The following is a 14,502-nucleotide window of genomic DNA, read 5'->3' as shown; positions in this document are numbered from 1 at the left end:
CTATATTGAAGCCCAAACCTGGCATTCTTGCCTGCACATTTTTGCAGTTATTTTGCCTATCTGCTTTCAATATAGTTTTCAGAAAGCCGCCCTGGAAAGGTTACCAAATTTTGTGCTAACATGAAGGAATGACTTAAAACGGCACCTTAGCGACCAGAAGTGCTGTCTACCTTTATGCATTTCCAAAGAGTTGTTCTTTTGTTTTGGTTTTTCTTGTTTGTTTGTTATAAAACTGGTGAAGTTTAGCTGCCTGACTAAACCCAGGTCTGGGGTGAAATGTTTGTTACAGTTACAACAGCTTGCTTAAACTGACGGAAACAGATTTTTCTGGCCTGGAGAGACTAGAGTTACTGATGCTGCACAGCAATGAGATAAATACAATCCCTGATAAAGTGTTCAGTGATTTACATTCATTACAGGTAAGAACTAAATGAACTAATCTTAATTTTTGTTATGACTTTTAAACAATCTGCAGTAACAGTGATAAACGGAAGCAGACCAGTGGTCTGTAGCATTTTGGTTTCCTGTTTTTTACTGTATCCACGTGAAAGACAAGGGCCTTCAAGATCCAGTATCCTAATGGGAAAAGTCTTTCCTTCCCAGGTGGGCATTCAGGTACTGTTTAAATAGCATGATGAACATAGTGGTAGATGTCTGTCAGCAGTATCTTAACGGGCAACTGCAGCTGAAACTCTCTTTCAACATGAGAGTGAAAGATTGCAGAGCTCCCAGTACTGTGTCTGTGGTAGGAAACTTGTCTTTAGTTAATTTGTTAGTCAGTATATTTTTTTTTGAGGATTGTTTTCCATCCAGATTTCCCTTTCCCGTCAGTACGGTATAGTCCTGTCCCCTTCTAGCCTTCATTACAAAAAGGCTCCTACTGAACAGAAACTGAACATACTACATGTAAACATTTTAGTGCTTTAAAAAACCTCTATAGTTCCTTGGTTTTATAATTTAATATGTATTTGTGGGCTTCTAAAATGTAGTATTTGATGCCTGTTTTGTTCTTTAACTGAGATATTACCTATTTATAAAATATTACCTATATTTACGTATATTGTAAAAACTAGTAAATGTACAGTATCATACAGGGATGCTGGAGCTATCTCAGTATCTCCCCGTGCCGTGTAGATATTCATATGTAAAGAAGTACTTCAGTGATTATTTAGCAACAGCCATTCCCAACTAATTCGACGTACAGCTAACACGTACTCTCCAGGTAGCCGTACTCTCGTGAGCTGGTACTACCTGCTGTAGAGAAGTAATAACGCTGCAGCTGCCACGGACTCGGAACACGAGAGACCTGAACTGCTCAGACAGAAAACACATCGGCGTTGGCTCAGTAGTCCTGGGTTTAGGGGGCAGGGTGGGAGGGAAAGGCGGAAACCAGAGGTGCTTTGCGGCGTTCGGATCTTCAGGTTTCCTTACCCCTCGGAAAGGTGGTTCTCTGCCTGAAAGGCGCTTGGCAACTCCCTGCGACGGGCTGAATGGAACGAGCCTTCTGGAGGCCTGCAAGCTTTTCCTCCCTTACCAACAAGCAAGATGGCAACACAATTATAGATGGTTTCATTCAGTGGAATTATATTTAGCAAATAAAATAAACTTGCATGTTATTGTGGTTTTGTACTTTTTTCCCTCGTTGATTTTCAAAATACAGAATTCTTGACTGTAACAGCATAATTCTGACAGGAAAAGTAACAACAAGAAGGCTGCCTTGGGTACCATATTTAGTACTTCAGCAACACGCCAGATTTGTTCATCTCAGAGTTACAAACTTGACTTTTAACCTGTCAACAACAAAATGGCACCTGGGAGTTGAGGTTTGGCAAGTACAGATCTCATATGACACAAATCCTCAAACTGGGAAGACACTCAGCAGTTCTGTTGGTTAAACATCAAACAAAATAGACTGTTGCATGCATTTTTATAGTCCTAACATTGTCTGGAACAACCATCACTGCCAGCGCTTATGGTCAAATTCCGCTTACCCTTTTCATAAGTGTGGTTTAATTGGGTTTTTTTGAATGAGAAGTAAGCATTGCTTTATTTTATTTTTTTAATCGCTGCGTTTTGTAAATGTGCACTGCAGAAGTGTCACCCTGATGGGCTGCTGGAACAAGACAGCATCCTTGTAGCCCTGCAGCTCACATTGCATTTAAAAATAATTCCTCTTACTAAGTTTTTTTTCAATCACTTACATTGCTGGTCTGGTGAAGTACTTTAACTTGACAAAGTAACCATCAATCAAAATTTGTTAGGAGTCTTGTAACAATATAACACGGGTTAATATTATACACTTGTTACTTTTTCATCAACAGGTTTTAAAGATGAGTTATAACAAGGTCAGAGTACTTCAGCAAGATGTTTTTTATGGTCTAAAGAGCTTGGTACAGTTGCATATGGACCACAATAAAATTGAATTTGTAAATCCCAACGTTTTCTACGGACTCACATCACTGAGGTTGGTTCACTTGGAAGGAAATTTACTTAAGCAGCTTCATCCAGATACTTTTGTTACCTTGCGCTATAGCCAAATATTTAAAATATCCTTCATGAAGCACATACATTTGTCTGACAATGCCTTGACGTCACTACCACAAGAAATGTTTTCCTACATGTCTGAGCTAGAGAGCATTTACCTTCATGGAAACCCGTGGTCCTGTGACTGCACTCTACAGTGGTTTGCAGAATGGGCAAGAGAGAGACCAGGTGAGCTGAAGGCTTCGTGTGCTTTTCAATCATGGCGTAGCATCTTAGTCTTTCTGATAAAGGTACTTGTCCTTTATTTATTTATTTATTCGCCCAGAAAAGACTGGAAGACAGGAGTTTTGTAGGTGCATGTAGTCAGGATAAACAGATTAATACCATTCAGTTTCCCAAATTAAATTAATCTAGTGGTCTTAACCCTTTTGCAAGTGCAGCTTTCCTTAATGGCTCGTTTTCCTAGGCCAGTCCAAAGCTTCCATTTACCAGGAGAATCCACAGGGAATAAGGAAAATGATTTTTCTGTAACTGGCACGAGTGAAGGCCAACATTGTACTCGATAAGTTGACAAAGAAATAAGGAACGGGACTCGAGGACTTTCTCTGTGGCTGCCCTGAGCAGAGGTTGCACATGACAGCGTAGTGTTACCCCCAACCTGCTACAGCCTGTTCTGTCCCTCGCAACAAAGCTGTGGCCATGTACCACAGCGGAGCCCGTCTAAAACCACTGCGACAGGAGGACACCATGCTGAGCTGCAATAGCAACAGTCCTTAAGCAGTTTCATCAGCAAAAAGCCATAGGTTTTCTTAGGTTACTTTAGGTCTTCATAGGTTACTTTAAGATAAAATTTGTTAATATTTTATTCAAGAGAACAACTTGCTGGTAGTTCTATGTCTTTTTAATAGTAAAAACGGTATCACAAAAGCTTAACTGTGTTTTTCTTCCCTTCAGATGTTATAAAGTGCAAAAAAGACAGAAGTTCTGGTGCTCAGCAAAGCCCAGTTTGTGCTAGTCCCAAAAATCATAAAGGGAAAAGCTTAGTGGATATTCCTTCTGCATCTTTAACCTGCAGTAAGCCAACCATACATGACTCCCTGAAATTCAAAAACCTCATGGTGCCAGATGATGGGGATTTCAGTTCTGTATCTCCCAGGGACTTCATAGCTCCTATAGGATCCGCGGTTTTGAACATGACTGACCAAGCAGGAAGTCGAGGTAACTTGGTTTGCAACATCCAAAAACCTAAAGAAATGTCTCCCATCTCATTTGACAAAGATGGCAACAATACAGTACTCAAAACATCATTCTCAGCATTTCTTGTCTGTGGCATTGATTACGAACATATTCAGCAGCTATGGAGCATACTGGCACTGTACAGTAATTCTCCCTTAAAACTGGAAAGGAATGTCCTAGCAACAAACACACCTTTTATTAGTTACAAATATAAACAAATCTACTCTGAAAAAGATGAACTTTTTACCAATATAGAGACGGAACTGAGAGCTGAACCATCTTGGTTAATGCAAAGCAAAGTGGCATTACAGCTAGACAGGATGGCAACCACACTAAGCACGTTGCACATCCAGTACTTTACAGATGCTAAGATTATTTTGCCCAGTGCTGACAAAAACCAGGCGAGAAATAACTGGACCATCATCTCCAGGGACAACAAAACACAAACGGAGCACACTGTTTTAGTCGGGGGGACCGTAGAACTAGAGTGCCAAGCAATCGGAGAACCAGCTCCTGCAGTAGAGTGGATATTGGCTGATGGAAGCAAAGTCAGAGCCCCTTACATCAGCGAGGATGGAAGAATCGTAGTAGTTAAAACTGGAACGTTCACATTACGGACAGCTGATACTTTTGACAGTGGGCTTTATCACTGCATAGGCACAAATTACAACGATGCAGATACTCTCACATTTAGAATTACCGTGGTCGATCCTTATGTGGAACACAATAGTGTAAACGGAGCCCAACTTTCTACATTTGTTGGCGGCACACTCTACCTTCCCTGTACATCCACTGCTGTTCCAGATGCTGTCATTAGCTGGGTGTTACCCGAGCATGTGATTCTTCACCATTCTGTAAGAAACAAACATATTTTTGACAATGGTACCTTGAGAATACAAGGGGTGACAGAGAGAGACAGTGGCTACTTTAGATGCGTTGCAGCCAACCAGTATGGTGTTGATCTTCTGGTTTTCCACGTGCTAGTTAGAAAGGATGAAAACACACTAAAGAAAAAGCATGCAGCTGTGGGAGAATGGGAAGAGGGCGGTGGCTCTGGCAATGCAATGCTGGCCTCTGCTACAACACAGCAACATCCTTTAGCTACTCTAGCTACCTTGACCGCTCATCAGGAATCTGCTGCCTCAGCGTCCAGAAATCGGGTCGTACAGACTGCGCATAAAAGGAACAGCTACGGGAGAATAACTCACAGGCATTACAGGGACAAAATAAGAAGGCGGTTTAGAGGACACAGAAGACAGTTTGTTTCCTCAGCCAGGAGAGTCGATCCGCAGCGCTGGGCAGCCTTTTTGGAAAAAACAAAGAGGAACTCGACACTGATAGAAAAACAAGAAGTTGCAACACACCCACCCGTTCAAGTCCGTAAGTTCTCAGAAGCTCCTGGGGATGAGGAGGAAACTTCTGGTGATCTTGCATCTCCAGAGGAAGAATTCATGATACCAGTAAGAGAGACAGCCACCGTATCTACTCTGGGGAGCTTGATAACTGCAGGGCCTGAGACGACCGCGAGTAACACTCTTACGAGGAAAACCTCTCTCCTGGTTGCAGAGGCAGTAACTCCCCTACCTGCTCCTTTTTCACTGTCTGTGTCATCTGACAGCAGAAGGCCACAAACATATCTAAACCCTACAATTGCGAACTCATGGGAAAGGTCTGGTTTAAGTCAAATATCAGCAAATGGTATAAAACAATCAACTGTATCAAATGGAACAAGTAAAACATCTACACACTTCCCTGCTGGGCAAAGGTTGGTACATTCTGGGGAAAGTAATAACCAGCAACTAAAATCTGTATCTACGACACCCGTGACAGATGTTATAGACACAAGCAAGTCTGTACCTTCCCAAAATGCAGCGGACAAACTAGATGTTTTTACTGAGCCTATAGATATGATTTCCAGCCAAACAGATCATCAGACACCTGCAGTGACAGTCCGTGAACCAAGCCCTGAATTCGGACACATTTATTTTCATAGTCCTCAGAAACAAGTAACTCCTAAACCACCCCTGGCCTCAACTATCACTACTCATCAGCAAATTCAGATTATTCAGGATCCTATAACTGATACACCCCAGGCCCAGCATCAATATGGGAGACAAAAGAAAGTTTCTGGCAGGAGACGACTTGTTAGACCAGGACGTATTCCAAGTATGAAAGAGCACAGATACAATTTTGGGAGGCCAGGATCTGTCACAGGAAGTACAGCTGTGGCTGCAGATCTTCAACGGAATATGAAATACATAACAAATTTACCAACCGTAAATAATTTAAGCAGCTCCATCAACCCATTTAGCCCAGAAGCACCTCTGTCCTCCCCCTCTACCATGAATATGCCGTTGGAGCACACAGCGGGTACTCCTGAAAACGCAGCATTCCTCAGGGAAAATGATGCAAGGCAAAAAGCTACTACAACAGCCATGCCTTTCATTACAAAGGGCACCCAAGATACTCCTCCATGGAAACTGGAGAGCAGTGCTCCATTTCAGACAAATGCTGATAGACTCCAGCCTTTCAGCACCAGGCTACCGACAACGGCGATCCTGCCAGTTGATCTTGATGCAGAAATTACACATACCATAAGCACTAAGATACCTTCAACCCTTGAATCAGTCTCACCCAGCATTAAGCCTAGTACCTTGCCAAAAAATTCCCAAAGAGGAGAAATTACTTGGGAGCAACTCTACGGAAATGGTGCACAAAAAGAGGTTCTGAAGAAGCTACCACAACAACAGATAGATATGCTTCCATCAACAGAGGTATCGACGGTGCTTCCTAAAACTACGGCAGCATTATCGATGTCCAAAATGCCGCTTTTGCACCTCACACCTGTTTCAACAGGTGGGAATCACAGCAGTGGTTTCTTGTCTTTAAACAAACCCATTCGTTATGGCAACGGTAAGTCAGAAGAACATCTTGCCACTGCAAAACCGCATTCTTACTCTCATATTGCAACTAGTGCGACCAAAGAAATGGACGTAGCGAGTGTGAAGCCAACAGTTATACCTATTTATACGCCTCAAACTGACACCAAAATCACTAAAAGTAAAATATTCAGAGGGGGAAAAAAGAGAGGTCAGAGGAGGAAGAGGCCCCCTAAAACATCTACTTCACAAAGTGTGACTGCAGGCCATGGCACTGCAGCAATTCCAGCGGTGAATACAGCCACGCCTGTTGTGACAACAGTGACATCATTAACTACACCTACAAGGCTTCTGCCTGCAAACCCTCTCTCTGAGAGTGCAAGCGCAGTCTCCGCGACAGGAAAGCCAGCGCTGTGGATCCTTACCACGCCGGACGCACCTCAGCGTGTGCCGACAGCGGCCACGCAGACACCGGCAACCGCTGTCGCACGGAGGAGCAGCCAGCCAGCCGCGTCACCACCCGGCAGTCGTACTGCTGAGCACCCTACCACACCAACGCCGACCACACCACGGCTTCCAAACCCTTTCGGCGCCACACGCGCACGACTTGCCACAGTCTGTGCAACACCTGGGTCAGAACCTGCTCCGCAGAGCAAAGCCGCCGCAGCGGCAGGTGAAAAATCACACCCGAAAATGGAAGAGAGAGTTATCCAAGAAAACCACGTAGCACAGCCCACATTCCCAGCAAGGACCAGTGCTCCTGCTGCGACCAGAGACATCGCTCCTCCCAGCGCACAGCATCCTGCCCGGCTGCCAGCCCTGACAGCGGCTGTGCCCCCGGCACCTCCTGCGAGACCCACCTCGCCTCCGGGGGGGGAAATCAAATTCTGGCAGAAGCCCTCTGCTAAAGTCCCAGGCAGAGGCGACGCGTTAACTGTCAATACACCGACCCTACTGAAGTCATCACCCATCGCGACGCCGAATGCTCCTCTGTGGGGAAGGGACAAGGCCGGTTCTGCCAAAGGCTGGTCTGAAAAGAGACGAGATCAAGAAACCACCACCAACAATCCTATAGCCTTGGACTCTTTAGGCAGAAATCATTTCACAAAGCCCAGAATAATTGGAGGAAAATTAGCTGCTTTTACGGTGCTAGCCAATTCAGACGCTTTTATTCCTTGTGAAGCTACTGGCAACCCCCGTCCAACAATACAGTGGACCAAGATCCCATCAGGTAAGCTTGATAAACCTCTCTAGAATTTACCTTCCGCTGTAGTCGTGTGATTTGGCAGACGTTTTGTGCGCCAAACTCAAGTATTGCTTCATTTAGGAGTGAAGTATCAGTGAAAAGGTGAACTTGGAAACAGTGAAAAAGAAAGATATCCCAGCACACAGGCTGGAGTGTCTTACTGCCAGTTATGAAACAGTTCTTTAGGGAAATAAAAAAGAAATATATAATCTATATTTAACTATATTTCTGTGCTTACTGTGAGAAGATTTCAGTATTTATTGTATGTTACCTGCTATTTCAGAACAGTGAGACGCTTGAAAAGAAAAATCTGTCTCTGGTAACAAAACATTAAATCGAGTTAAAGCTATGCCAAAATACTTTTTAATATGCAAAGCCTACTTATAACTATGCCAAAGTATTTTTGGATATGCAAAGCGTCATCTGCTTTATCCAAACTTTGTCTCTACTGAGGACCAAGTTTTGTTTTTATGTTAAAGCTTTCTCACCGTGTACCCAAAATACTGTTACTTTTCTCATTCTTATCACTATTGTCTTGGTTATTTGGGCAAGGTAGACCAGGATGGGGAAAGCATTTTCAGGGACCGAGTAAAAAGAAACAGAAGAGAGAGGTTCTGACGTGCTGCGCTGTTGTCCCCTTGCTTCTATAGGGACCGATGCTCTGGAAAGCCGAGGCGACGGCAGATGGATGGTGTTTGCCAACGGCACGCTCTCCATCGCCCGGGCTGGCCTGGAGGACCGCGGGCAGTACCTGTGCACCGCGGCCAACCCGCACGGCGCGGCACGGCTCCTGGTCACCTTGTCGGTGGTGGCCTACCCGCCCCGCATCACCGGTGGCAGGTGGCAGCTCCTCACCGCTCACTCCGGAAAGCCCGTGGCACTCAAGTGCACAGCTGAGGGCAGGCCTCCTCCCACCGTCTCGTGGGTTCTAGCAAATAAAACGCATGTCTCCGACTCTTCCGCGGGAAACAGCAAAGTTCATGTGGAACCAGACGGCACTTTAATTATCAAGGAAGTCAGTGTTTACGACAGGGGCCTCTACACATGCCTGGCTAAAAACCCAGCGGGCACCGACACGCTGGTTGTAAAACTGCAGGTCATTGCGGCACCTCCCGCTATTCTGGAAGAGAAGAGACAACGTGTTGAAGGAATGATGGGGGAAAATCTGAAACTCCCTTGCACTGTGAAAGGGAATCCTCAGCCCACTGTCCACTGGGTCCTCTTTGACGGCACGGTGGTGAAACCTCTGCAGTTTGTAAACGCAAAGCTGTTCCTGTTCTCCAACGGTACCCTCCACCTCAGCAGCGTCGCCCCTTCTGACAGCGGGAATTACGAGTGCATAGCCACAAGCTCGACGGGCTCGGAAAGGAGGGTGGTGAGCCTCGTGGTGGAACATCGAGATACACTTCCAAAAATAGCTACTGCCTCCCAAGAAATGACTCAGTTGAATTTTGGGGATAAGTTGCTTCTGAACTGCACAGCGACTGGGGAGCCAAAGCCCAGGATCATCTGGAGGTTACCCTCCAGGGCCGTTGTTGACCAGTGGCACAGGTAGGAGTCTTTTATTATTTTTTTTTCCCCAACCTCTTTGCAACTTCAAATGCCATCTTCTCTGGTGCTCGTGTAAGAGACTGTTACATCAATGAAACAATACCTTGTGAATTAAATTCACATTTAAATATTGAACAGTGGTAAAACATCTGTGGTGATGGCTTGTTATTATACATCTAATAACAGACCACATCAGTTGTCGTAAGTGGGTGAGGTCTTACCAAAATGCATACAAGTCTTATTTGAATTAAGGAAACTGATGTTAATCATACATTGTCTGAATTTTGGTTATTTTATAGGAGCAAAATTTATTTACAAGAGATTTGTAAAGTAGGACTCGGGAGTAAGAGGCTTCCGTAGTCTCTGCCAAGCCTACCTTTGAGGGTCTCCCCCGCAGTAACACTTCGCCTTCGCTTTGGGAGAGACAGTCCCGGGTCAGGATGCTCCTAGCAGGCTCATGGGAACTTGCCGCCGGGCTGGAGCTCCAGGCCCGTGCCCTGCTGCAGGCAAGGCAGCCAGGGAGTAATCGCTCGCTGCCAAGTGTCTGTCTGGACGACACGCAGCGGCACCGATGGCTGCGCCTGGGCAGGGGCAAAGCACCGCGGGTTATCGGCAAGGAGGAGCACGAGGGAGGGGGCAGAGGCTGGCGGGATGAGGCTCGTAAGGTTCAGCGGGCTCATTTGTTCACAGAACAGTTTTCAACAAGGCAGAGGTGGCATCGTGCAGCTTTGCGCACCTACTCGAGTCGGCGAGCATGGTGCACATCTACACAACGACAAAAGCGGCAACTACATCAGGTTACAACCCGCTAGGCCTGCGGGTGATGTGGACACAGTGCCTCTGGAGAGCGCTTCTGTATCGTGTCGTGCTGCTGACAGTGTCACTTTCAGCGCTCACGATTCACCTCCAGCCTTTTGTTTCACAATTCTTTTCCTCTTTCTCCCCCCACAACAGAATGGGAAGCCGAATCCACGTCTACCCCAATGGATCCTTGGTTATTGAGGCAGTTACTGAAAAGGACGCAGGTGACTATTTGTGTGTTGCAAGAAACAAAATCGGAGATGATCTGATACTGATGAAAGTCAGCATCACAATGAAACCAGCCAAGATCGACCGCAAACAGCATTTCAAGAAACTGGTGCTGTACGGGGAAGATCTCAAAGTGGACTGCAAGGCCTCCGGGTCACCCGCACCAGAAATATCCTGGAGCTTGCCGGACGGGACAGTCATCAATAATGTGATGCTGGCAGATGACAGCGGACGCAGGTCTCGCAGGTACGTCCTCTTTGACAATGGAACTCTGTATCTCAACAAAGTCGGAGTAACAGAAGGAGGAGATTATACCTGCTACGCTCAAAACACACTGGGAAGAGATGAAATGAAGATACGCATCACGGTCGTCATGGCAGCCCCTCAGATAAAGCACAATTACAAAACATACATTAAAGTGAAAGCTGGAGATACGGCATTGCTGGACTGTGAAGCTGTTGGAGAACCCAAGCCAAAACTATTCTGGTTGCTGCCTTCCAGTGACATGATCTCCTCGTCAACAGACAGACACCTCCTGCACATCAATGGTTCTCTGTCAGTCAGTCAAGTCAAACTGTTAGATGCCGGGGAGTATATGTGTGTTGCTCGTAATCCTGGAGGGGATGATACAAAATTGTATAAACTGGATGTTGTTGCTAAACCACCCATCATAAACGGTTTGTACGTGAACAAAACGATCATGAAAGTGACAGCAGTGCGGCATTCAAAGAAACAAATTGATTGTAGGGCAGAGGGGACGCCTCCCCCTCAGATTATGTGGATCATGCCTGATAATGTTTTCCTAACAGCTCCATATTATGGGAGCAGGATTGTAGTACACAAAAATGGGACACTTGAGATTCGGAACATAAGGCCTTCTGACACAGCAGATTTTATCTGTGTGGCACGTAACGATGGAGGAGAGAGTATGTTGGTGGTGCAGCTGGAGGTATTAGAAATGCTAAGGCGACCGATGTTTAAAAATCCATTCAACGAAAGAATAATAGCAAAACCTGGAAAAACTACCACCTTGAATTGTTCTGTGGACGGAAACCCTCCACCTGACATAAGCTGGATGCTGCCTAATGGCACATGGTTTGCCAGCGGCATCGAGACTTCCCAGTTTCTCACAGGAAGCAACGGTACCCTTACCATCTATAATCCTGATGGAGACAAAGCGGGGAAGTATCGCTGCGCTGCCAGGAATAAAGTTGGCTACATTGAAAAGCTGATCATCCTGGAAGTTGGGCGGAAGCCCAGTATTCTCACTCAGCCGGCGGGGCCAGTGAAGGGCATTAGCGGGGAGTCGTTATCGCTCCACTGCCTGTCCGACGGGAGCCCCAAACCGAACACAGCGTGGACTCTGCCAGGTGGCTCCGTGCTGGACCGGCCGCAGATCAACAGGAAATACATCCTGCTGGAAAACGGCACCTTGGTTATACGAGAAGCCACCGTTCACGACAGGGGAAGTTACGTGTGTAAGGCCCACAACAGTGCCGGGGATTCCTCTGTAACTGTTCCTGTGGTGATTGTAGCCTATCCCCCGAGGATTATGAGCAGACCGCCGCAGACCATACACACGATGCCTGGTGCAGCAGTTCAGCTCCACTGCATAGCACTGGGAATACCCAAACCAGAAATTACCTGGGAATTACCTGACCACTCAGTACTCTCTACTGGTAACCAAGGCCGAGCACCTGGGAGCGAACTGCTTCGCCCGCCGGGGACATTACTCATCCCGAATCCCCGACCCTCAGATTCTGGCGCGTACAAGTGCACAGCAAAGAACCATCTTGGCAGCGATTTCACAGTAACATACATTCACGTCATCTGAAATAAGAATTACAGCATGAGTGATTGTTAACAAAGTCTACAGCTGGACCGAGTTAATTCTTGGAATAAGTTTAATCAAAGGCAGCCATAGGCATGTAAGTGCCTAAGTACATTCACAGTATTCAGTCTGCAATGACTGTGCAAAAAAAGAGAGGAAGGGCTTGGGGAAAATTAGAGCTAGCATTATTACCTAGCATCGGTTCTTTCAGTCATTAAACACACTTAAATTAAAACAAAGCTAAGGCACTTTTGCTCTGCCAGCAAACATTGAATATCAAATAAAATTACTTTCTGGAAACATACCTAGAGATCTTCAGTAAAGTATGAACTTTTCCGTATCAGTTTAATATTGTCCACCTTATATGACTACCATGAGCATGGATCACGTGAAGCAAGAGTATCTGAGAACCAAAGAGCAATTTTACTGTGATGCAGATTACCTTCTTAGTATGTTTGAATATTTACCATGTTTTTTAATAAATACTCAGTGGTGAAATGAGGAGTGAAGTATTTTTCATAATACAGCTCTGTTTCACACAGTCTTTTTTTGCAGAACCTGGGGATGATACCTACAGAACAACTTTGTTCTCATTTTTAAACGAGAGAGTAAGTTTAGAAAAAGTATGCAGACAGCATGTAGAAACATCCTAGCTTGGTATCATTTTCCTATTGTTTTCCATTTTGTTTCCTAAAAAACAAAAGCGTTTTTTAAAGATTTCTCACTAGAAAACAATTGCATTGATTTGCATACAAATGTAGAATTCTGATTTCTCAGTTCAGTAGATAGGTCTAAGAAGCAACCTTCGCAATGGTAGGAAATGGTTACCAGCACATTTTACACTAACGAATCACTGCTTGGACTGGTCAAATAAATCTTTAAAAGATTAAGCCAGTAACTAAACCTCTGAGTTTCTTCCTAAGAGAGAGATTAATGTCAGGACAGAGGAGTCAACACACGTGCAATGCAGCCTTTCCTCTTAAATTTTCAAATTCAGCACCTATGCGTCTCACAAAAGAAACGTCGCCGTCCCTACAGTCCCAGCTCGTCGTGCAGCCGTCGGCTCCTGGCGCTGCCTGCTCCCGCCGGAGCGGACCAGAGACGGCATGGCGGCAGCCAGGGCTGTTGGAAGAGAGCGGTCTCTTCAGCCGTTACAGAAAGTCTGGTGGATGTATGAAGGGTTCAGCGTGACCATCCCCGGCCTCATGAACAATTCCAGCTCTTTACGTCATTTAAAATAATGAAAAATCCAGGAATGGTAACACATCTCTTTTGGGCCTGTAAGATCTACCACTTACACGAGGGGTCGGCAACGAAACCCCTCGGTGCTGCGGTGACAGCAGCACCTGAACCTCGAGCACTGACCTCTCGGCAGCAGCTGGTCGGCACACGAGAGTCATCGGTGACAAAGCGTCCAACTGCCAAGAGCTAAACACAGTTTCTACCTCATTTAACTACATCACAATCAACCTGGGGGATTTTAAATTTTTTTAAGACTATAACCTCAGCTTGGGTTCCTTTCGTGCTGGTTTGATCGTTTCCTGACGTCAACTACATACAGTTTGCTGTGTGCTTGTTCCCTCCTTCCACAGTGTTGATGGAGCAGTAGCCACAAAATGGTTGGTTTACACAAATCTCACTGGTTAGTATCTGTAGTAGCTACTGTGAAGAACAGTAGATCTCCTTACAAAAGAGAAATAATTTTTACATGAGTAAAACTTACCTGACTCTTGTAAAAGCCAGTCAACATCTACTTTTCCTACAGACTTCCGTGTAGCGAGTATTTCTTCATTAGCAGGCTGTGCTGCCTCCCACAGCCTCCTGAAGCTTGCACAGCGCAGTCTTCCCCCTCCCCACAGAACACCTGACTATGACACCAGCTGTAAACCCTTTGTATAGTAAATGAAGCAAACTGCGTTAATACAAAACAGGGGAAAAAATATTCCTATGTGTACTTTAAATGCCCTGCAAGTTCCACTTCCAAAATGAATGCATTAAAAAAAAAAAAATCATATAGATTAACTCCTAAATCACATAAAATAGTAATACATTTATTGTGATTTTTTCAACTCTAACATGAACAAAATTAGGAGATATTTGTAGAGGTTTGATAATAACCTGTTTGTCGTAATTTTAATTTAAAATTTACTTGCGTTTTTGTACTCGGTTGATAATACAACATCACTGAAATTCACCCAGCAATCAAGACTCAAACCCGGAATTTTAAATACCTACCACACAACATT

General features: G+C 45.1%; 1 protein-coding gene across 1 annotated transcript; it reads left to right on the top strand.

Annotated features, from left to right (window-relative positions):
- Positions 1-290: 290 nt before the first annotated feature.
- On the top strand, positions 291-12,259 carry IGSF10 (immunoglobulin superfamily, member 10). The gene is made up of 6 exons (XM_010283743.1): positions 291-419; positions 2,322-2,712; positions 3,439-5,247; positions 5,287-7,830; positions 8,496-9,396; positions 10,351-12,259. Exons 1-6 carry the CDS (start codon positions 354-356, stop codon positions 12,257-12,259), a joined length of 7,620 nt encoding a protein of 2,539 aa, XP_010282045.1. The 5' UTR covers positions 291-353.
- The last annotated feature ends 2,243 nt before the right edge of the window (positions 12,260-14,502 follow it).

Source organism: Phaethon lepturus, unplaced genomic scaffold (genome assembly GCF_000687285.1).
Source record: "Phaethon lepturus isolate BGI_N335 unplaced genomic scaffold, ASM68728v1 scaffold17900, whole genome shotgun sequence".
NCBI lineage: Eukaryota > Metazoa > Chordata > Aves > Phaethontiformes > Phaethontidae > Phaethon > Phaethon lepturus.
Note: the sequence above shows the minus strand (reverse complement) of the source record. Positions and strands in the feature narration are given on the sequence as shown.

Excerpts from the sequence above, each read along its gene's own strand:
- IGSF10 (XM_010283743.1), top strand. The coding sequence starts at position 354 with ATGCTGCACAGCAATGAGATAAATACAATCCCTGATAAAGTGTTCAGT. Across the intron at positions 7,831-8,495 it reads GTGGACCAAGATCCCATCAG|GGACCGATGCTCTGGAAAGC; the intron begins GTAAGCTTGATA and ends TTGCTTCTATAG. Across the intron at positions 9,397-10,350 it reads GTTGTTGACCAGTGGCACAG|AATGGGAAGCCGAATCCACG; the intron begins GTAGGAGTCTTT and ends CCCCCACAACAG.